The following is a 23,670-nucleotide window of genomic DNA, read 5'->3' as shown; positions in this document are numbered from 1 at the left end:
TTACAGATCCTGGAATTTCAACATTAATGATGCAGCATTTTTGTTGTTGGAGATCTCAGCAATACCACAATTGCTGCTCCTGTAACCCTACCTACCGTTAGTGATTTTACAATCCCACTATTGATGATTCAGCAATCACACTATTCTTGATCCTGTAATCCTGCGATTACTGATCCTGCAATCCTAATATTTCTAAAGCTACATTCTCATTATTACTACATATTCAACAGTCTCAATGTTACTGATCCTGCATTTTCACTAATAATGATCCAGCAATCCCACTTTTATATATCCTGAAATTTCAACAGTGCAGATCTTGCAATTTCAGCATTACTGATCAAGCCATCTCAACGTTACTGATTCAGCAGTTTCAAAATTAATGATGTGCCCATCCCAACTCTGTTCTCTCAATATTATGTATCCTGCATTCTCAGGACGGAGCAAGCACTCCCAGTATTACTGATTGTGCAATTTTGATAATGATCCAGCAATGCTAATGTTCGTGATCTTGTAATTTCAACAATACAGACACTGCAATTTCAAAATTAATGATGTGCCAATTCCAAGACTGTTATCTCAACATTGTGTCATACATTCTCAATAATGATCAAACGCTTCTAATATTACTGATTCTGCACTTTTAAGCGTGATGATCCAGCAATGCCCATTTCCTGCATTTCTGTTATCACTGACCCTATATTTCTGAAACTGCTGATTTACCTTCCCAATATTACTGATCTTGAAATCCCAGTTTTGAGCTTGGATTCCCACATTACTGATCCTGCATTCCCAAAACAATATTTTAAATCTCAGTTTTACTGATGCTACAATTCCAGTAATAGTGATCCAGAAATGTCAGAACTCATTCAGCAATTCCAATATTAATGATCCTATAACCCAACACTATTATTGATCAAACAATCCCACTGTTATTAAACAGCAATCTGAAGTTTACTGACCCAATGATCCCAATGGACTGGACATCTCCTAAATGGTCCCAAAATTGCTTCATTAATTGATCATTTTATCAAGAGTAAAGTAATATCAAGAGTAATATTGTTATGACTGCTGGAGAATAATGAGTAATTATGGATGTGCTGTAGGTTTATGAGTAATATGATTGTACTTTTGATCACATTTATACATTGACTGCAGGTCTCAGCAAGCAATGCAGCAATTCCAATAATCAGAGTAATATTACAAATAACATAGCAGCTATTGATCTATAATTAACACAATTAGGATTGCTTGATTGTGGCAGTCAGCTCACTGACTATCAGCATTAATTAGATTTCTTGTTCTCAGTCATATTTCTGCTGAGCTTTTGAGAGTAACGTAATGTTGCATGTGAAGCCAACAGCACAGTTTCAATTCTCACACTGGTTGAGGTCACCATGAAAGTCTCACCTTCTCAAGCTTGCCCCTTGCCTGAGGCATGGTGACCCTCAAGTTAAGCCACCACCAGATTTCTCTCTCCAAGGTGAGAGCAGCCCTGCTGGGACATTAGCTACTTTACTTTTTCTCACCGATAATCAACAAACTGCTCAATCTCAGCAATAATCTCAAAATGCTCCATCAGTGTTAGTGGGATACTGAATACTGGATAGCTGTTTAGTTTGCTTGCTCAGTCATCCTGAAATTTGGAAATCACTAACAATTGGTGTGTATTAACGGCATTGGAATTGCTGGATCAGTAATGCTGCAGTAGGATTCCAGCTGTCTCGTGCCTTGTTGATGTGGTGATGGTAGTGTCAGTTATATGACCGTTTTGGAAGACTGGGGAGCAGATTTACCATATTCTCACCAAACATCTCAATAATAGCATCTTCTAGTAAAGTACTTAGAAAGCATATTCCCTCCTCAGTGAGTCATGTTTTATTTTAATTAGCAAATAACAATGCTGAATTTGGGGTGAGTTGAACATTGTGAACAGATCCTTTTGAGAAATGGAAGTACTTAAATTTATGTAACGTCTTTTTAACCTTTCAAAACTTTCCAATGTACATCTCAGCCTTTACAAGTGCACGGACAGTTTTAAAAAGTACAGCAACTAATTTGCATTTGGCAAGTTCCCTCAAAGCAGCATGTGATGATGATCAGATCATATGTTTTAATATGGTTACCTGAGTGGTCAATATTGTCCAGAACACTGCAGAAAACCGTCTTCCTCTTGTTTGAAATAGTTATTTGGATCTATTATCTTCACTGAAGAGGTTAAACATTAATCTGTAACTGCACCTGTTGTGTCAATCCAGTTTTTATGTTCATGTCCCTCAACTTGGACTTGAACCTACCACCTTATCACTCAAAGTCCAGACCCAATGAGTTTAGGGTGACACCTTTCTGTAATCATGCAATGAGATTCATAGCACAGTGTGTATTCTGTCTTCAACAGGAATTTTCTGTTCATGAATCTTTTTCCTTGAACAAGATTATGTTTGTCATCAAAAATGCATGGTTATGTTAACTCTTACAAATTGCCTGTCAGTCAGTTGGTATTTTGCAATGTTAAAAACAGCTGTGAGACAAGCTGTTCGGACTTGTTCACTCCATGGCTGTGTGCTTGACTTGTAAGTCATGCTGGTTTGTGTGGATCCAGAGCAAAGGTGAAAAACTCCCCCTGCATGAACTTCTCTGAGCTCAAGCCCATGAGCAACAATGACCAGAATGGTGAACAAGCTGCATACTGTCTTGATCAGTGATAGACTTTAACATGATGCATGATGAAGAATAGATAAGGGATATTTTATTCAAAGACTGTCTCTTTGTCTTCCAAAATTGAATTTGCAATTGGAATCCAGTTTCATAATTTGACTCAATAACAGTTTATCAAAATTGACAAAAATTGCAAACCAGCTGTATTTTGATAGTGATTGTGGCTGATTTATCAGAGCCATTTAGAATGTTTCAGAAGTGATTATAAGTCATTAGCATTACAAGCCCTGCCATTTCCCCAGGCCATGTTTCCTGACAATGGCCTCACTAAGTATGAGCAGATTTGTATTCCTTGCAATTCGTATTTTGGCTGACACTGGTACAGGAGGAACCCATTTGTCCCTCATGATTTCCATGGGTTGTCTTCCGCCAAGTTTATTGTATTTTTATGCCAGCCCAAACAGCTTCCATCCTGTAACAAAAACAGAAATTACTGGAAAATCTCAACAGATCTGGCGGCATCTGTGGAGAGAAATCAGAGTTAGGTTTCCAGTCCAGTGACCCTTCATCACAACACTCATTCTGTAGTGGTCATTGCTTGTACACTGCATGTGACGGTAATTCCCAGAGGATGTTTATGATCCTTACAGTCACATTCATTTTCAGACAAATCTCCAAATCTATTTTTGATGCTCAGGTTTCACTTGCACCACAAACTCATTCAGTGTTTTTTTTTCCCAAATCTCCTTTGTATCTTGTCCCTCTCAGTATTTTTGGTCAGGGAGTATACAAATTAGTTTGAATGGTATCAGAAAATCTGTTTTACATTTACATATACACATTTCCACTGAAGTCAAGAGGAAATGTTGAAAACCACAAAGGATTGAAGAGTCACCAGGAGGTCACATTGGGAGGAAGGAATGACACTGGAAAAAATATTTTCTGTTTAACCAATCATTAAGATTTGCCCACTGTGGAATTTCTTTTTATTTTCAGTGTTGCTTTTTAATCAGTTGTGTCGGGCTGAATGCAGTAAAACAAGAAATAGTGGGAATGCTCAAAATTTGGAATTGGATTGACATATTTTGCGCACTCAGATATCCAGCTACCCAGGAATTGGTTTACTCAGTGTGCGTTGTTCTTTCCCAAAAGGGGACGCAGTTCATTCTCAGAGAATAAGGCGGCATGGTGACTCAGTGGTTAGCACTGTTGCTTCACAGCGCAAGGGACCCGGGTTCAATTCTAACCTCAGGCGACTGCCTGTGTGGAGTTTGACACATTGTCCCCGTGTCTGCGCAGGTTTCGTCTGGGTGCTCCGGTTTCCTCCCACAATCCACAGAAGTACAGATTAGGTGAAATTGCCCGTAGTGTTCAAGGATGTGTAGGTTAGGTGCATTAGTCAGGGGTAAATATTGGATAGGGGAATGGGTCTGGGCGGTGAGGGTCAGTGGGGATTTGTTGGGCCGCAGGGCCTGTTTCCACACTGTCGGAATTCTAATTGTAATTTACAAGAAGAATCCATATTATTGTACAGGTTATGGGTCAGAGTTTTTTAGGTTTGACTGTTATTTGAATGATCTGATGACACTCAGCTCAATGGCTACATTTACAGGTTGAAATCTTCATCCAGAATTTGAGATCTCAGATGTCACCTCAGTGTAGTACTTAGTGAGTACTGCACGACAGGAAGTGGTTACTTCAAAATTTCAGCTCACAGTGTAAAATGTGGGAGCATCAATTCAGGTGGCCAGGAATAACTCCATGTTACTACCTGTAAAAGATGTGGCAATTTGAAGATCTGGAGAAGATTCATCTATTACAGGACCATAACAAATAGATGAACTGTCAATTGAGAACACAAAATAGCAGGGGCAGCTATTCAAAAAGATTAGTCTGTCCTGGAGATGTGCATGACATTATATAAATACGTAGGCAAAAGTGAGGGCTGCAGATGCAGGAAACCAGAGTTTAGATTTGAGTGGTGCTGGAAAAGCACAGCAGGTCAGGCAGCATCTGAGGAGCAAGAAAATCGATGTTTCGGGCAAAAGCCCTTCCTGATGAAATGTCAATTTTCCTGCTTCTCGGATGCTGCTTGACCTGCTGTGCTTTTTCAGCACCACTCTAATCTAAATTATATAAACAGGTGTCTTTTGGAATTGTCTGTGTTTACATGCTAGGTCTGAACGGTTCTTGTAGTGTAGTGGTGATGCTATTACCTCTGAGCTTGGAGGCCCAGTTTGAAGTCCCATCTGCTCTGCAGATGTGCAATGGCATCTCTGAACACGGAAATTCAAATATAATATCGCCCAACATGGTCTGTCAGCATTTGAAAGAGAGACAGATCATTGATTTGTTTCAGTGATCGATTGATGGTTTGAATTTGTCTGGGAGTGTATTGCATTATATTGAACAAATGCAGAGTTGCTGAAGAGAATTCAGTTACCTCGGCTTTGTGACATTTTGATTCAGCAGTAGTGTCAGCCTTTGGGAACTTCTTTGTGATCTGGAGGAGACGGTAATAGGCTCAAATCCCTGTCCAGAGATCTGAGCACGAAAAAAAAAACTAACACTCCAATTGCAGTAACCGAGAGAGTACTGCACTGTCGAAGGTGCTATCTTTGAGATGGCAATCCCCATCTGCCTCCTCAAATAAGATATCTCCCAATGCTATGGTGGAGAGGAGGAGCAGCAATTTTCCTTGGCCTCTATTTATCCGTTAGAGACAAAAAAACTGCAGATGCTGGAATCCAAGTTAGGCAAGCAGGAGGTTGGAAGCACACAACCAGCCAGGCAGCATCCAAGATGGTGAAGTCAATATTTTGGGTGGAACTCTTCCCCTGAAGAAGGGTTACGCCTGAAACGTTGACTTCTCCCCCTCCTGATGTTGCCTGGCTTTCTGTGTTCTTCCAGCCTCCTGCTTGTCTCCCACTATTATCCTTTAACCAGCCATAATCAATTTCAATATTGAATTTGGATAGAAATGGTGTGGAGGGATAGAGGGAAAAGGCAGGCATTGGTGATTGGGAATAGAACTGGTGCAGACACGAAGGCCTGTATGGGCTCCTTCTGAGCTGTAACAGTTCTGTGATTCTAAAGTTATCTGTTGATGAGGGCATTGAGGTTTAAGGGAACAAGCTTTCCATGCAAGACTTCTCAGAGGCCTTAGGTAGCAAAGTACATTTTGATGCCCTGAGTTTGTGAAATGTGCAGTATGAATAACAGGTTTTGTCTTTTGAATTTTATTAAAGCAGGTAGTTTGAGACTTCATTTTCAGTGATGATGATAAGTTCCAATTAATTATGCGTCTGATGGTACATTCATAGTTCTGATGTCCTTTGAGACATCAGCAGTGATGATGAGTACTTTTCAGATGTGTCTTGATTAAGATGGACTTTTAATTAAAGTTATTTCTTGGCTTGGCTTCTTCAATGTTGAACAGAGATACTGATGTACACAAAGATTACCTGCATCAATGGTTTTCATCATCTTCTCAAAGAAGCCAAGTGAAAGAACAGATTTGACCATGGGTAGCTGCAGAAGTGTTTGCAGTCCATTTCCCATTGTTTTTGGCTCATCTTTCCACTTAACATTTTTCAGTCCTTTTTCATTGCTCCTCTTGAAAGCTTTTATGGTTAAAATCAATATGATTTGCCATGTTGGCGGCACCCAAATGGAAGCATTTGATTGTTATCTTCAGTTGAAATGACCAGGAACTTACAACCACCAACCTCCAAAAACCACCGAGAGTGAATGAGCCATTGCTCCTGTCTTGAATGTGTTGCACGTATCAAGTGAGTAGGTTTGTCAATCCAGTGTTGCTTAGTATTGAGAAACCGGAGGAAGCTGGCAACGATGAGGCATGACTGACCAGATGCTGGAGGCTAAAAGACAACAGATATAAAACCACAAGACAGATTTCAATGAAGCACCATCTTTGAGACATTGGTAGGTGGACAGGGGAACTAGATCTCTTGCTATGGCTCACTTGGTGAACCTGAATCAGAAAATGGAAACAGGTTATATAAAATATCTGATGCTTGTTGAGGTGATGCTTGTTAATAGTATTGTTTTGCGATGGACGTTACTTGTTTGAGTTTGCAGTGTGTACAGAAACACTTCGCTATTTCCAGTGATGTAAAAAATGAGTAGATGCCCCTCCAGATCCTTGAATTGGATGTCACCTAAACTTTGGGGCTTCAGTCGGACATTGTTTGAGTGGACCCTTGCTAAAGTCTTCCAGTGGAAAATAACAGCAGTATGCTCTGTTTTCTGGGGAGGATAAAGAAAGAAACCAAATAGATAGAGAAGATCAATATTGAGATAATTTCCGTCCTCCAAGAATATTACACTCAGCTGCAGACGTGTGAAACATTACCCAGTGCAGAGGTGGCTTTTTCACCAAACCAAAGCTTTTGAGGTTGGGCAACCAAATCAGGAAACAAATTTGTAGAAATTTGGATGTAAATTCTTTTCATGATCAATGGCATGTGGGATCACCGATGGGGTCAGGATTTATGTTGTTAATTGCCCTCAAGAAGATGGTGGGAAATAACTGCGTTCTGTGCAGTGTAGGCACATGCACAATGCTGTTTGCCAGGGATTGCAATAACTTGGCCCAACAACAGGATTATAGTTCCAAGGTAGGGAGGTGTAAGATTTGAAGGGGAATTTGTAGTTTTTTTGACTCACTGCATGTCTGCTGTTATTGGTCCGCACAATTGAGTTGCTTGGCAGCTTAATGAGTTGCTGAAAATTCATCTTTTTGATGGTATACACCTACTGCCCCTGTGAAGGGAATGAATGTTGAAGGTAGTGAATGAGGTGCCAATAAGTTGAGCTGCTTCGTCTGAATTACTTATAAGCTTTTTGAGTGCTGTTGGAGGTGTACTTATCGAGGACACCTGACTTGTGCCTAACAGATGGTGGGCAGGCTTTGGGAAGTCAGGATATGAGTTATTCCCAGCCTTCAACCTAACTTGGTATGAATCTCACTGATTCAACTTCTCCTGATCAGTGTTCAGCCCAGGAGGCTGGTGAATGGATGATTGTTTGTTCTCTTCATGCACAAAGTTCAGAAGTGCTGATTTTGCAGAGCAACACATTTTCTTTGTCCAGGCATTCGTTGTTGATTCTAAAACAGAAATGGACTAAATATCATGTACCCCATGGTCATAAATTTGGAATCATATGTTATCAGAGTGTCCCTCATTAGGGAGAATAGCACCTGCCTTACGTACCTTTGGCCATAGCTTTCTCTTTTTGTGAAGAAACAGATGGGCTTGTAACATGGTAGTGCTTCAAATGTTGTTATTCTGTGTCAAAAAAGCACTACTGAGCAGTTGACACCATGAATTAATGGCTCTGATTAAACTGGCCAGGTTTGTACTGTATCTGTATGAATGACTTGTCCTCCAGCATCCTTGGTGATGTTTCAGTTGACCTCGAGGTTCAAGTATCCTGGGTTAGACACTAGGGAAGGGAGACTGATGCATGTGATGGACAAGCTGCATTTTAAAACACTTGTAGGGATGCATTTTTTTTCCAAGTTGATGAGGTAAAACAACCGGGAATAACCTGCTTGAACAGGATGTCATTCTGCGCACCTCTGCAATAAAAACAAAAGTGAAATTGTTCCATAATATCCAGGCTTAAAGAGATCGTGAAACTCTTCTTCCTGTAGCAGTGACAGCCATATCACCAAGCAGCTCCAGTTAGTTCTTGAAATGCAGACACCGTCAAGATGAAATCAACGTCTCAGACATTGCCCATGTTTCAGCTTTGTTATCCGCTGATTGAAAGAGAACTGTATTGAGCACCCTGCGCACTAAGTTCATGTTCTCAGACAAACCATTATTAATTGCTTCGAAGAGGCCAGTCGTTTTGTTGCCAGGAGAAATGGTGAGGTGATTAACAGCCTACTGCTTTGTGTGCCTTACACACTGCTGGCTTCACAGGTCACTTCCCTGCTCACTGCTGAAAATGATGCATGGGACCACTCCAAGTAGGGAACATTCATAATAGAGTAGGATGATCAGCAGAAACTGTAGCTAATTGAATTAATTCTTTCTCTTGACTTTGTCATTCCCAAAAGCCATTCGCTTTGTCCTTCCCTGTGGAAAAGTTCAGTTCTGCTGCCATCCAACCCCCAACCCCTGACATGTTCTTAATTTACATTAGTAATAGTTTCCATGTGAAACATATTGGATTCCCTGCAACAGAACTTCAAGGTTGAGAAGCTGATAAAACCAGGTTCTGCAGATCTACAGCGATTAAGGAATCATTACTCACACCATCAGTACCCACAGCCAAAGGTTCATAAGCTGTCATGTCTGCCACCTCCAGCCAGATGCCTCTAGCAGACACACATTCCTCTCACCTCCCTGTCAGCATTTCACAGTGACTCTTAACTCTACTTTCGCTCCACAGATCTGCCAGGCTTGCTGAGTTTCTCCATTTTCTGTTTTTGTTTCAGATCTTCAGCTTCCACAATTCTGTGTTTTATTATTGCAATTGTTGGACTGGGGCATGGCCTATAGCATCCAACTCCTGTAGCATCCTGCATGATTTTTCAGCACACGCACAGAAAATTGAAACACAACAATCCGAACCGTCCGGAGCATTTGCTTCAGTGTGGGAAACTGATCTCTGCCTCAATTAATTCTGCTTTTTGTTTTCCTGCAACGTCATCACTCTACATCTTATACAGTGCATGGTATTCCACCTATCAACTTGGATTACAACACTGAAGATTTTTTTTCTTTATTCTTTCATGGGATGTGAGCGTTGCTGAGAAGGCCAGCATTTGTTGTTGATCCCCAATTGAACTGAGGGATTTGCTCGACTGTTTTAAAAGAACGCAAGTGGCATTAGGTTGAAGCAGGACAAAAGTGAGGACTACAGATGCTGGAGATCAGAGTCAAGATTAGAACAGTGCTGGAAAAGCACAGCAGGTCAGGCAGCATCCGAGGAGCAGGAAAATCGAGGTTTTCGGCAGGAGTCCTTCTTCATTCTTGATGAAGGGCTCTTGCCAGAAACATTGATTTTCCTGCTCCTCGGATACTGCCAGACCTGCTGTGCTTTTCCAGCACCACTCTATTCTTGATTAGGTTGAAGCAGACAGGATAGGCTGAATGGCCTTTTTCTGCACCAAAATACTGATATGAATTTGTGATTTCAGAGAACAGTTGAGAGTCAAACACGTTGCTGTGGGTGTGCAGTCACATGTAAGCCAAAACGGCTAAGGCTAACACAGTTCTGTCCCGAAATAACATTAGGAAACCAGATGATAGAACAAGGATGATAATTTCATGATTACCATTACTGAGATGAGTTTTCAATTCAAGGTTATTTTTAGATCCACATTGAACTTAAAGTCTAGAAGCTGCTGTGGTGAAGTTTGTATCCATGTCCCCAGAGTATGAGTCTGGGCCTTTTCATCATTGGTTCAGGGACTATGCCAATATGGTCCCCTCATCAAGTTGCTTCATGACCTTGCATACAAGCATGAAGACTGGATACAAACAGGGTGTAGAAATCCAACATACTTTTTCTGCCTTGGTCCAGATGATTGTATAACATTCTGTTGCTGTGATTAAGTACTTTTCGTTGAGAACCTGGTCTTGTTCACTTTATCTTCTGGCATTGCTTCACTGTCTCTGTCTCTTGGTGAATGTGTCCACCAATGAAAATAATACACAAAAAAATAGTATGAGTCGCTCTCTAAATTTCTTGATACTGTGATCTGTCTCAAGATGCGATTCTTCACCCCTGTTAAAGACAGCATTTTTTGTGCTGGAGGAAATGAATTCAGTAGGTTTAGATACGTTGTGGATGGAATCTGTGCAGTGACTTTACGTTTTCTATGTTCTATTCATAAATTGCCTCAGGTTTGCTCTTGCAGAGTGGCAACTGTTTGAGCGTGGTGACTTGTTGCTGGCACCAGTGGGATTTACAATTCCTGGGAAGGAGTTTAAGAAAGCAGATTCTTGGCATGCTGTTGTAATTATGTTTCAGGAAACGGGTTTTTAAAATTCCTCATTATCAAGACATGTAAACACAATAAAGGCTGAGTTTTTATCAAAGTTAAGCTGGGGATCGACAATGACAAAAAAGACACAGTTGTAGAGATTTGTTTAGCAGTTTATGTAGATCATCAAGTCACATTTTTCTTCTGCACATATCCAGATGCTGTGAAAGGACCTATCCACAACTGAAACCACTGATGACAAATAAATGATATCTGATGCCTTGTGCTCTAGTTTCTGTTAGGAGGCTAGACAATTAACTAATTGAACCTTATGCCCTGCAGCCTTCTGTACTGAGTGTTGAATCCTTGCTCCTGTCTTGAGGCAAACAATGATGGCCCTTGGCCATCATGTTTTATCAGAACTGTCTCTCCTCCTGAGCTGCTCATTGTTGAACATGCTGGTCAATGATGCAACTGTACACTCAGGAAGTTAAAGGATGAAATTGGCATTGGTTCTTGGAAAGGAAAAGACTGAGACTGTGGTGGGAAGGGAGTCTGGCCAAGAGGAAGTAATCAGTGTTCACCTTGAGAAGAGAACCTGGTAGGTTGTGAGTCGTACCGCAAGTCAAGGGTGTAAGTTGTAATTCAAGTTGAGGGTTTTAAAAAAAACTGTTCAAATTCTCAGTTCCTTAACTATGCAATGATGAATTTGCAATTTCCTTAACTATGCAGTAATATTTGTTGCTCATACCCTGTATGGCAGGTAATTTACCCATAAAAAGGTTCTCTTGCTACTGCCTGCTTTAGTTTGACTTCACTGTGGTTCATGCTTTTGGTCATATTTTCCTGACTGTAAAGTTAAACCCTCAAGGTTCCATGTGACAATTAATATTCCATGCACCAGGATGAGGTTCCCTTTTAATCACTTGCTTTCCAGGCTAGATGCCATGGTTTCAATCACGCTTCCTTCTCCATCATCGCTTTTTACACTCTGAAATGAATCTTTTCTTTGCTACCTTGTAAGCATTTTTAAAATAACGTTTTTGTATTATGGACTGGGAACCAAAATTAAAGGTGATTCTCTGATTTAGCACATACATTGTCAGGTGCGTGCAGAATCTCTGCAGCCTCATTAACACTCTACATTGGTCCCCTGTAACATCATTTGACTATGTATAGGCCCAAGCTGAATTGCTGCTGAAACGCACATCCAGTCTTTTGTTACCCTGAAGCTTGACGATACCAACATGTTCCTGTCCACCACACCAACCTCCCTACCCATGAATTTAAGATTATCTGAAACCCTGCCCATTTCCCAATACCGGCCAAGTCCCCTTCACCTAATTCCAGATGTTTTTGTTTTGTAGCTTATAACCCTCATGTGTTTTTTTTTCATTTTGCCCAATTCGGTATTTGCTTCAAAGTCGTTTGATCATTTGCAAAGATATTGAATGCGGCTTAGAAATAGAAATTGCATGTGGAATTAACTTTGTAATTGAGGAGATAGTGAAGGGGATTTGCTTGTGCGTGTGCCGGTGTGTTGTACTGAGATGGTATAATAGCTCTTTTGTTTTTGTTTGTATATTGTGGCTAATACCTGATGTGATTGGAACAAGGTCAGCGAGATGAACCTCACAGAATCTGAGTTTCTTGACTGGGGTTGTTGACCTGTTCCAATCAGGGAGCCCTGGCTGACAGATAAGAACATCAGTGTCAGGGGGCTCTGATCACTCTCGGAGCCAGCTCTAAGCTAGCTGGATCAAGAGCTCTCCACGTGTAAATAAGGGTGACTTGGTGACTGGCTACTGGCCTCTGTGGAGTTATTTCATCTGATATGGCTGATCTACATTGGCTATTCATTCCATATAACCTCAACTGAATAAAAGCTAAAGGCCAGGTAGGACAGAGCACCAAGACCTTATCAAAGACGCACTGATGATGTCACCTAGTGGGGCGACGAAACGTTTGCAGAAAAACACACCGGCTCAGCGAACAAATCCACAACTTCATCCACAACCCGAACTACAAATCTTCTCGAGAACTCAGAACTGTCTGTCTTGTTTTCAAGCCTCTCCCTGATCTTGTCCCGTTGTATGTATGTGATTTCATTCAGCTCTCCAACTGTGTGCTCCTTCAGGTCTGCCTTCTTCTCCATCACCAGTTGCATCTCTGGAATGCCCACCCTGAGCCTCTTTCCCCTTTTTCTCCTCTTCGCTCCAATAAAACCTGCTTTTTCTTCTTTCCTTTTATAGCTTTGTGTCAAAGTTAGTTTGATCCTATCCCTGTGAAGTGCTTTGAGATGATTTGTGCCCTAAGTGCAAGTTATTTTTGCATATTCTGTTGTGTAGTCCTCTCTGATTGTTGCCTCACTGCTATGCCCTGCAGTCTGGTTGATGAAGGCAAGTAACCAGACTGCTGAAGAAGCTTTTGCTTTTAAGACAATTTCTTGTGCTAACACTGTGTTATGGGTGTAACATGCAAGTGATTTCATGTGAATTGTTTCAAGGACCATTTGGAGATTATGTGATTATCAAATTCATACAGAGCTCAGGCCTATTTTGTTTCGAATTACAATTAAGGCATGACACATTTCAGTAATACTATTTTAACACCATTTTATAATGAAGGAAGTATTTTGTTTTCTGAATTCCATCCCTATTCATTGTGTTTACTGCTGTCTTTGCACAGTAGAACTTGAAAACTTGAATTGTAAATTAATCCACAATTTCGAACAAGGATTTATTGAAATACAGAAAGTCAATGCTATGAGTCATAAAATCAAAGAGGTCTACAGCACAGTAAAAGACCCTTTGGCCCATCGACTCTATGACAGTCAAAAACAAGCTCCTAACTATTCAATCCCGTTTTCAAGCAAAATACCAATCACTGGTCTTTCAAGAAGCCCGTGTCTCATATGATTTATTGGCCACATGTAGATGTTGGGGGTTAGTGCAACACAATCCCACAGCCATTATCCCAGGCCCCTCCCTGTAATATCACCTCCATCAGGTTGGTCACTGTTCCCTTTGGAGAACACCAAATGGAATTTGTTAGGTTTTAAAGCTAAAACTTGGCGGATGATCATCGTATCCACATATTTTTCTTCTGAGGTGTAGCATATCTTCTCTTTGAGAGTTATAAAAGCTAAATCAAAGGAAGTAGTTCAGCCCATTTTATCCCGGAGCTGTCTACTTTCACTCCATTCACTAACCTTCGTCCGTGAGCAGCGCTGTTTCCTGAATCACGAGATAGTGAAGTGGAGTGCTGGTAGATGTGGCCCTGGCCTTTTAGGAGGTGCCTAGGGTGGAGGAAACTCATGTCATGTTGCAACAGTGGGTTGGTTGTATGTGCATCGGCTTTTGTTGTTTATAAAAGAAACTGGAACTAATATCCAGATCCACCAATTAAGCAAAATTGAGTTGTAATAGCCCCTGAAGGGGAATCTGCTCATTCTCTAGTTGGGACAAAGAACAGATTTACACCAAGTTACGGTCAGTCTGTGGAAGGGAATGTGTGCTTCTGCTGTACGGAGGATAGTGGGTGAACCTCTTGGAAGATAAACAGGCTCTGACGTCCTCCTTTGCAAGATGCATACTTAGCATAACAACACCTCACTCCATAGCTTCAGTATAAAATCCATGCTGACATTGCAGTTGTACACCAAGGCAGTGCTGATCCCTCAGTTCCTGCTTTGTGAGTGAAATGACAAACTGAGGCCTCATCTGACCTCTTGGGTCAATGTACAAGATCTCTCAGCACTATTTAACAACAAGAGACCCCCTGGTTTCCTGACCCTAAGCTGAAAAGCGAAGAGAAGATCTGATCATTGATTTTGGACTTTGCTGTGCTTAGATTGCTTGCTAAATGACAACTGTGACCACACTTCAGAAATAACTGTTTGACTGGAAGGTCATTTGCCACATGCTAAGGACATGAAGGACATTTCGTGAGTTCAAATATTAATATTTTTCCTATTCATGTATTCAGTCAATTTTCATCATTTTTTCATACTGCTTGTTGAAAATCGTGGGCTTTTCAATTAATTTTCACCAGGTCAGTTATTTTGACTCCTGACAGGATCTTTGGTAAGACTCTGTTAGGCATTCTTTCGTCATCGAACCCTGAGCACCTTCATTTGTTTGGCTGAAAGTGACGAGGGATAGCAGTGTTACTGACTAAAGGATAAACACCAGCTTCTTTTTTGGAAAATATTGCTTAGTTCTTCCTTCTCATCTGTTGGTGAGTTTCAACCCACAACTGAGCGTAATTGCTGGGGGTTGTATGTTGAAACTGTTAATCATAGGACAATAGATGCAGCATTCACTGCAGTTGTGAGGTTGATGAGTGCTATTTCACTGGGCTCGCGTTTCTCTGCAACTTACAAAACCTCACCATTTGCATTGTTACTGCACTAGATTAGGTCTGTGTTGGTTTGTTTCAACACTGCCTGGCTAAGACAAAATGATTGAATACTTTTATCTAACTGGTTGGTGTTCTGCAAGGAATGCTTGTCTTGTTGGTATTAATAGGCACATGTTGCTGTTAGTATGAAAAGTTGTTTGGCAGTGCTTGTTCTGCATGTGACACCAAAGCAGCTATAGATTGATGAGTAGCCAGTCTAAATTCTGATTCAACTCTTCCTGGAGCAGTGAGTCAGCATTGCAACCTCCCAGCATTTTGTAGAACTGGCTGAACACACTGGTGTGATGTGGCGACACTGAATCACTGTATCTCGCCATTCTGCCCAACCTTATAGGTTTCAGCTATAGTTTGTTACAATACCAATCATTTGACTAGCGCAGTGTGTCACTTGGGCCATTTAGCTTTGTTTGACAACGAGCCAATTGGAGCAAACTGAGGAAGAACAATAGGAAGGTCTGAGAGAATTAAATATTTGTTGAAGTCATGTTCAGAAAAATAGTCACGCCCAGCAATGTTCCAGTGCAGAAAATTGTTTTGGAATGAGTGCGCAGCTTTATTTTCCCTCCTCTTTGCTAGCTGATAAAGAATTTCAGAGCCGTTGAAAATACGACACCAGAATGAGGCAACCATGAAGTAAGTTGTGGTGCATGGTCTTTCAGCTTTCTTTCATTCACAGAATTGTATCACATTGGACTGGTGTATCATTACTAACCAGGCAGTTGTTGTCTTGAGGTTCTTTCTGGCAGAGGTCACAGAATCATTGAGCAGTTACAGTGCAGAATGAAACTCTTTGAACTAGACCCATTGTTTCTTTGCCACCCTTCTTCTGGAGCTAATCCCACTCCCACCTTTTCCCAGTAACCTTCCAAATGTTTTCTCTTTCAGTAATCATCCAACTCCATTTGGAGAGTCCTGACTGAATCTGCCTCCACAACATTCTCAGACAGTTCCTAACCACTCACTGTCTAAACACATTTTGTTTCAAGTCACTGCTGGCTTTTTAGGAAATTCACAGCACACCCAAAAGAAGATGAAAAGTTCTGATTCTGAACATGGGCCAGGGTGGACTAGGTAATTTAAAACACGTAACAATCATTTGGCCTAAAATTGCAATGTGAATGAAATGCAATGTTTCTCGTTTCTTACTTGAAGTCAGTTTTGTGTTGGAGCCATGCAGACAGATCGGATTGGAGACAGTGATATTGATTCCACAGTTGAGGACTGACAAGTAGCATGTCTCATTTGGATAGTTGCCCAGCTAAAATAGGTCAGTGACTCACACTGAGCAAACTCATGTTTTATGGAGTCCATAGCACTCGGCCTCCGACACTCCAGGGAAAACAGCCCCAGCCTGTTCAGCCTCTCCCTGTTGCCCAAATCCTCCAACCCTGGCAACATCCTTGTCAATCTTTTTTGAACCCTTTCAAGTTTCACAACATCTTTCCGATAGGAAGGAGACCAGAATTGCACGCAATATTCCCACAGTGGCCTAACCAATGTCCTGTACAGCTGCAACATGACCTCCCAACTCCTGTACTCAATACTCTGACCAATAAAGGAAAGCATACCAAACGCCTTCTTCACTATCCTATTTACCTGCGACTTCACTTTCAAGGAGCTATGAACTTGCACTGCAAGGTCTCTTTGTTCAGCAACACTCCCTCGGACCTTACCATTAAGTGCATAAGTCCTGTTAAGATTTGCTTTCCCAAAATGCAGCACCTCGCATTTATCTGAATTAAACTCCATCTGCCACTTCTTGGCCCATCTGGTCCAGATCCTGTTGTAATCTGAGGCAACCCTCTTCACTGTCCACTAGACCTCCAATTTTGGTGTCATTTGCAAATTTACTAACTATACCTCTAATGCTCACATCCAAATCATTTATGTAAATGACAAAAAGTAGAGGACCCAGCACCGATCCTTGTGGCACTCCACTGGTCACAGGCCTCCAGTCTAAAAAACAACCCTCCACCACCACCCTCTGTCTTCTACCTTTGAGCCAGTTCTGTATTCAAATGGCTAGTTCTCCCTATATTCCATGAGATCTAATCTTGCTAATTCAGTCTCCCATGGGGAACCTTGTTGAACGCCTGACTGAAGTCCATATAGATCACATCTACTGCTCTGCCCTCATCAGTCTTCTTTGTTGCTTCTTCAGAAAACTCAATCAAGGTTGTGAGACATGATCTCCCACGCACAAAGCCATGTTGACTATCCCGAATCAGTCCTTGCCTTTCCAAATACATGTACATCCTGTCCCTCAGGATTCCCTCCAACAACTTGCCGACCACCGAGGTCAGGCTCACCGGTGTATAGTTCCCTGGCTTGTCTTTACTTCCCTTCTTAAACAGTGGCTGTGTTCTAAGCTGAACCAAACCAGTTGAAAACAATCGTCTCTGTATTCAGTTCTTCCATGGCATGCTCATCCCTTTCTCAGAAACCCTCTCCAGCTGAATCACTAAACCTCATTCCTCATCATCAACACAATCCATCATCCTCAAAGAAGGGCCAGTGTAGGATCCCTAATCTCCTGTACGTCAGCCAGCATGCTACTATTGGTTTCTGTGCATCTATTAAGGAGAAGAAGTAACACTTCTTGCTACTGGTTCCTACTGGCGTGAGCTCTTAAAGGCCTGTCCATGGAGAACAGCAGAATCTGTACAGTGCAGATCGAGGCTGTTTGGCACATAGAGTCTGCGCTGACACTCCAAAGAGCATCCCACCCAGACACTACCAATCCCCATTGCCCTGCCTTTAACATGGCTAACCCATCTAGCCTGCACATCCCTGGACAGAATGGAGCAATGTAGCATGGGCAGTCCACCTAACTTGCACATCCTTGAACTGTAGGAGGAAACCCACGCAGACGTGGAGATAATGTGCAAACTCTACACAAGCAGTTGCCTGATGGTGGAATCGAACCTGGTTCCCTCTCGCCATGTGGCAGCAGTGCGAACCACTGAGCCACCATGCCACCCAGTACCATCAAAAGAGGCCTAGGGAGTCATCTTGTGTTCAGTGTCATTGTCTTCAGTGATTTTCTTTTTTAGCTGTGTTTATGGGTATTATGCTGAAAGTATAAACATGCGGTATAGAAGTCAGATGCACCTCACCACTATGTTCCCATATCTTTGTCTCCAAAACACAAGTGACCTGGTTCTTGAACCGACTCACGAGCTGAGCATCAACAGCCGTCAGGGTCAAGAGGCCGAACAATATGCAACCCTCCATTCTCAAAGACTGAGCCCTTATCCTGAGGTTCCAGATTGTCCAGTTGCGTAAGATTGGAGGACCAATGTGAGAAAATTGAAGTTTGCTGCCATTCTATATGCTGTACCATCCCAGTTAATTGAAGAAAGCAAAGCTGAAGTGACCTTTATGTGCAGAAGATTTAATCATGTTCCTCGCCGAGTTCAAGCATCCTGTATGCTCTTGCCACTTGTCCTGAAGTGATGCTCGTGCTGTTGCCTCCCTGGCAGGGAGCACTGCCTGGTTATTCAAAGCAGCCTGTCATTTGGCAGAACAAATTGCTGCCTGCTGTCAATGCTACCCTTGTGATTCACTGTGCCAGTTTGAATTTGGCATCCGTACAGCTTTTGCCACTGATCCAGGCTAATGTTGGAAGCAGCATCTGTGGTGTTGTCTGATCTGAATCTGACTGCATAGAGGATTGGTGCTGGGAATTGTAGTGGGAAATGTCATTGGAAATAAACAGGTTCTGCAACAGACCTTGAGCCCATTCGTGTTTGTGAGGTTGATGCCTTTATTCTAAAAGCAATTTCTGACGTTTAACACATTGACATGCCTTGAATGAAAAAAAAAACAAATAACTTTATAAAGTGCTTTTTAGAACAAAAAGCAATTTACAGTGAAATGAGCTTCTTTGTTTGACCACAGTTATCGTGGAAATGCTCGTGTGATCATGTGCCCAGTACGTACAAGTGAGTGAGCAGGCAAGGTGCAGATGGTTGGAGCTACAGTCAGTTACCTAGTCCAAGGAGTAGATTAGATTAGATTGCTTACAGTGTGGAAACAGGCCCTTCGGCGCAACAAGTCCACACTGACCGCTGAAGCGCACCCATACCTAATACTACGGGCAATTTATCATGGCCAATTCACCTAACCTGCACATTTTTGGACTGTGGGAGGAAACCCACGCAGACACTGGGAGAATGTGCAAACTCCACACAGACAGTCGCCTGAGGTAGGAATTGAACACGAGTTTCTGACGCTGTGAGGCAGCAGTGCTAACCACTGAGCTACCGTGCCGCCCACTGTGGAGTTTGTTTAGGGAGAACTTGCTGCAAGTGCTGTATAGGTTTGTCCAACTGGGATAAGGAAGGGATGGTAGAGTGAAGGAACCTTGGGTGATAAGGGATGTGGAACATCTTGTCAAAAGGAAGAAGGAAGATTACTTAATGTTGAGAAGGCAAGGATCAACAGGGCTCTAGAGGCTTACAAGGTAGACAGGAAGGAACTGAAAAATGGACTGAGGAGAGCGAGGGGGAGGCATGAAAAAGCTTCAGCAGGTAGGATTAAGGAAAACACCAAGGCATCTTACACGAACGAAAGGAAGAAGGGAATGGCCAGAGTGTGATAGGGTTAATAAGTGGAGGGAACCTGTGCCTGGAGTTGGAGGAGCCTCAGTATTCACTACTGATTGGAACCTTGACATTTGTGAGGACAGCGTGAAATAGGCTGATGTGCTCGAACAGGTTGATGTTAACAAGGAAGATGTGCTGAAAATGTTCAAAAGTGTAAGGATAAATCAATCCCTTGGGCCAGACGGGATGTACCTAAGATTACTACAGGAAGTAAGGGAAGAGATTGCTGCACATTTGGCAATGGTCTTTGCGTTGTCCGTTGGAGTACTGCCAGATGATTGGTGGTTGGAAAATGTTATTCCCTTGTTGAAAAAAGGCAATAGGGATAATGCTGGGAAATACAGACTAGTCTGTCTTACATCTGTTGTGGATAAATTATTAAGAGAGGATTCTGCAAAACAGAATTTATGATAACTTGGAAAATAATTGTTTGATTAGAGATAGTCAATATGGCTTTGAGAGAAGCAAGTCATGTTACACAAGCCTTATTGAAATATTTGAGGATGTGTCAAAACACATTGCCGATGGTAGAGCAGTGGATGATGTGTGCACAGATTTTAACAAGGCATTTGATGAGGTTCACCATGGAAGGCTCATTCAGAAAGTAGTGAGGCGTGGGATATGGGGAAATTTGGCTGTCTGGATACAGAACTGGCTGACCTGTAGAAGACAGAGAGTGATGGTAGATGGAAAGTATTCAGCCTGGTAGCGGGATGGTTAGTGCACAATGGTGGTTCAGCAAAACTATGGCTAGTGGTTTCACCCAGGTTTTAAGACATTCTTCTATTTGGACAAGGTGATGGGGCCTTGACTTATTTGGTGTGCAGTGTGTAGACTTGTTGCACACAGGATAGGCAGTCTTTGAAAGAGTGTCATAGAGTCATACAGCATGGAAACAGACTCTTCGGTTCAATTCATCCACGCTGACCAAGTAGTAAGCATATTTTCTACTTTCAACCTTTGGATGCTTAAGCATAAAGATTAGGCATAGGAGTAGGCCACTCAGCCCCTCAAGGTTTTCCGACCATGCAATAAGATGAGGCTTAATCTGATGACCTCATATTCTCACTATAATATTTCACCACCAGACCTGTCAAGAATCTACCTGGCTGTGTTTAAAAGTATTTGAGCGTATTCTGCAATTACTTGGCATCTTGAAAATCATAACCCTCAGGATGTTGATATATTTTGTAATCGACCAGAAACTGAGCTAGACTGGCCATATAAGCACAGTGACTTATGACCAGAACAGAGGTTGGTAATTCTCTTGTGAATTCTCCCTTCATGACTCCTCAAAGCCTGTCCACCATTGACAAGGCAGAACTGAGGAGTGTGATGAATTTCTGACTATTTGCTTGGATGGGCATATCTTCAAAAACCCTTGAGTAGTTCAACACCATCCAAAACAAAGCAAGTTGCTGAATTCGTTCTCCATCTAACCCCTTCAATATTCATTCCCTCCAGCACCAATGCTCAGTAGCAGCATACAAGCTGCACTGCAGCAACTCACCAAGGCTCCTCAGCTTGTTCCAAACCTACCAGCTCTACCACTGAGAAGGACAATGGCAGCAGCTGGCTGATTCATTTCTGCTCATGCCTTCAGCCCAAAGCACTGAATCCTTCATCAATCCAACAAGGGCTGGGCATTTGGATGAAAAAAGACTGGCCTCTCATATTTGCTTTCATTTACCACAGTGTCAAACAGAGTTTCAGGTGCAGACAAGAGTGTGGTGCTGGAGAAGCACAGCCGGTCAGGCAGCATTCGAGGAGCAGGAAAACTGACGTTTCAGGTTTCAGGTGCGCTTATTACTATATTGAGGAAGCCCACTGTAGTAATGCAGAGCTGGGCTGAGAGGTGGCAAATGGAGTTTAATGCAGACAAGTGTGAGGTGATTCACTTTGGTCGGAGTAACCGGAATGCAAAGTACTGGGCTAATGGTAAGATTCTTGGTAGTGTAGACGTGCAGAGAGATCTCGGTGTCCAGGTACACAGATCCTTGAAAGTTGCCACCCAGATTGACAGGGTTGTTAAGAAGGCATACAGTGTTTTGGCCTTTATTAATAGAGGGATTGAGTTCTGGAACCAGGAGGTTATGCTGCAGCTGTACAAAGCTCTGGTATGGCCACACTTGGAGTATTGTGTACAGTTCTGGTCACCGCATTATAAGAAGGATGTGGAAGCTTTGGAGAGGGTGCAGAGGAGATTTACTAGGATGTTGCCTCTTATGGAGGGAAGGTCTTACGAGGAAAGGCTGAGGGACTTGAGATTGTTTTCGTCAGAGAGAAGAAGGTTGAGAGGTGACTTAATAGAGACATAAAAGATAATCAGAGGGTTAGGTAGGATGGACAGGGAGAGCCTTTTTCCAAGTATGGTGATGGCGAGCACGACGGAGCGTAGCTTTAAATTGAGGGGTGATAGATATAGGACAGATGTCAGAGGTAGTTTCTTTACTCAGAGAGTAGGAGGGGAATGGAATGCTTTGCCTGCAACGGTAGTAGATTTGCCAATTTTAAGTACATTTAAATCATCATTGGACAAGCATATGGGTGTACATGGAGGCTTCAGATTGGTGTGACAGGTCGGCACAACATCGAGGGCCGAAGGGCCTGTACTGCGCTGTAAATGTTCTATGTTCTATGTCCTAAGACAATTTCAGTTTGTACATGTTGCTTATGTTTTAGGACGAAATACAGATAAAGACGATTTCAGTCCATCTGTCAGGCGAAGCATTTTCAGAATCAAGAAGGTTATAGGTGGAATTACAGATTTTTGAGGGTATTGAAAACTGAGTCTTGATGAGAAATTGTCATCGTGTCAGCAGTGCCCCATTTGTGACAGTGTTGGAGGACTTGTTGTAATGATGTTTCTGTTCATTTGTTTCCCAGGTGGTTTTGCTATCGTGTTCCTTGTGAAAACTCATAATGGGGTGAAAAGTGCACTGAAGAGGATGTATGTCAACAATGAACATGATTTGCAGGTCTGCAAGCGAGAGATCCAGATCATGGTGAGTTGCAAATGTTATGACTATGTGGAACCTGACTTTTTAAAATAGCTGCCTACAATTTGCATTTTCACTTAAGGATGGGCTCAATTAGAAGTCACGTTGGGCAACCATAGAGGGACTGAGGAGGTAACCTGATGCTCAGGTTGGCAGGTCAAAAGACCTGCCTTGCAGATTTGGCTGTTTCCAGCGTATGAAAATTAGGAAGAGATATTGGAATGTCCCTTCAGCTCTCCCCCACCAATCTCCACCTTTACATGCACCCACCTTCTACATCTGTGCCAATCGGTGCCATCCAGCTCATCCCAAAGGCTTTTATAGTAGCCTTGTGCCTCCTTAACTCTGACCTGTGTCTCTCTGCTCTGGCATCTACTATCCAAACTGACGTTGTCTCTGCCATGAGAGACCTGAGAATTGGAATCTCTCATTGAGCAATCTATTCATAGAAATCATCAAACAAAGAAAAAGAAAAGTAGTTTTGTTTTAGCATTCCAGAATTTCTCCCAAATATTTCAGGGGATGCACTTTTAAATGCCTTTGACATTTTCAAACACTCCCTTTGACAGGTGCTCATGAAGGTTTTGACAGTTGATTTTGATAGTTCACTTGAGACCTTCCAATGATCTTGGCACTAACAAGTTCATGCTTTATTTGTACACATTGATACCAACTTGGAACAATCCCACGAAACAGGTCTGTAGTTTGCCATTTTCCCTCTCCCTTCCTTAACTGGTGATGTTGCATTTGCAAGTTTACAGTCTGCAGGAATCTTTCGAGAAACTTAGCTTCTTTCTAATGACTTCCTTCAAAACTTGGGGATGCAATTGATCTGGTTCAGGGGATTCATCAACCTTCAGTTGAACTCAGCTGTCAAGAATTCCCTCCTTACTAGTACTTGTTTTGCTTCATTTCGTTGCTCAGTTTTACAAGTTCCTTAGGCACCTCATGTTTCTGGTTGGGGTTCTGCATCTTCCTGCGTGAAGATGAACCTAAAGAAACTGTTGAGTTTCGCCACCAT

At 42.1% G+C, this 23,670-nt stretch overlaps 1 protein-coding gene across 13 annotated transcripts in view; it reads left to right on the top strand.

Annotated features, from left to right (window-relative positions):
- aak1b (AP2 associated kinase 1b) overlaps positions 1-23,670 on the top strand; it is a 127,745-nt gene that overhangs the window by 1,497 nt on the left and 102,578 nt on the right. For all 13 annotated transcript variants that reach the window (XM_087984245.1, XM_043681260.2, XM_087984246.1 and 10 more), the window contains exon 2: positions 22,537-22,655. In XM_087984245.1, coding sequence (XP_087840371.1) covers positions 22,537-22,655 — 119 coding nt within the window. The remainder of the gene's footprint in view (positions 1-22,536; positions 22,656-23,670) is intronic.

Source organism: Chiloscyllium plagiosum, unplaced genomic scaffold (genome assembly GCF_037043375.1).
Source record: "Chiloscyllium plagiosum isolate Xiang-an unplaced genomic scaffold, Cpla_swu_hap1 HiC_scaffold_48, whole genome shotgun sequence".
Taxonomy (NCBI): Eukaryota; Metazoa; Chordata; class Chondrichthyes; order Orectolobiformes; family Hemiscylliidae; genus Chiloscyllium; species Chiloscyllium plagiosum.
This window is presented reverse-complemented; position numbering and strand designations above follow the sequence as displayed.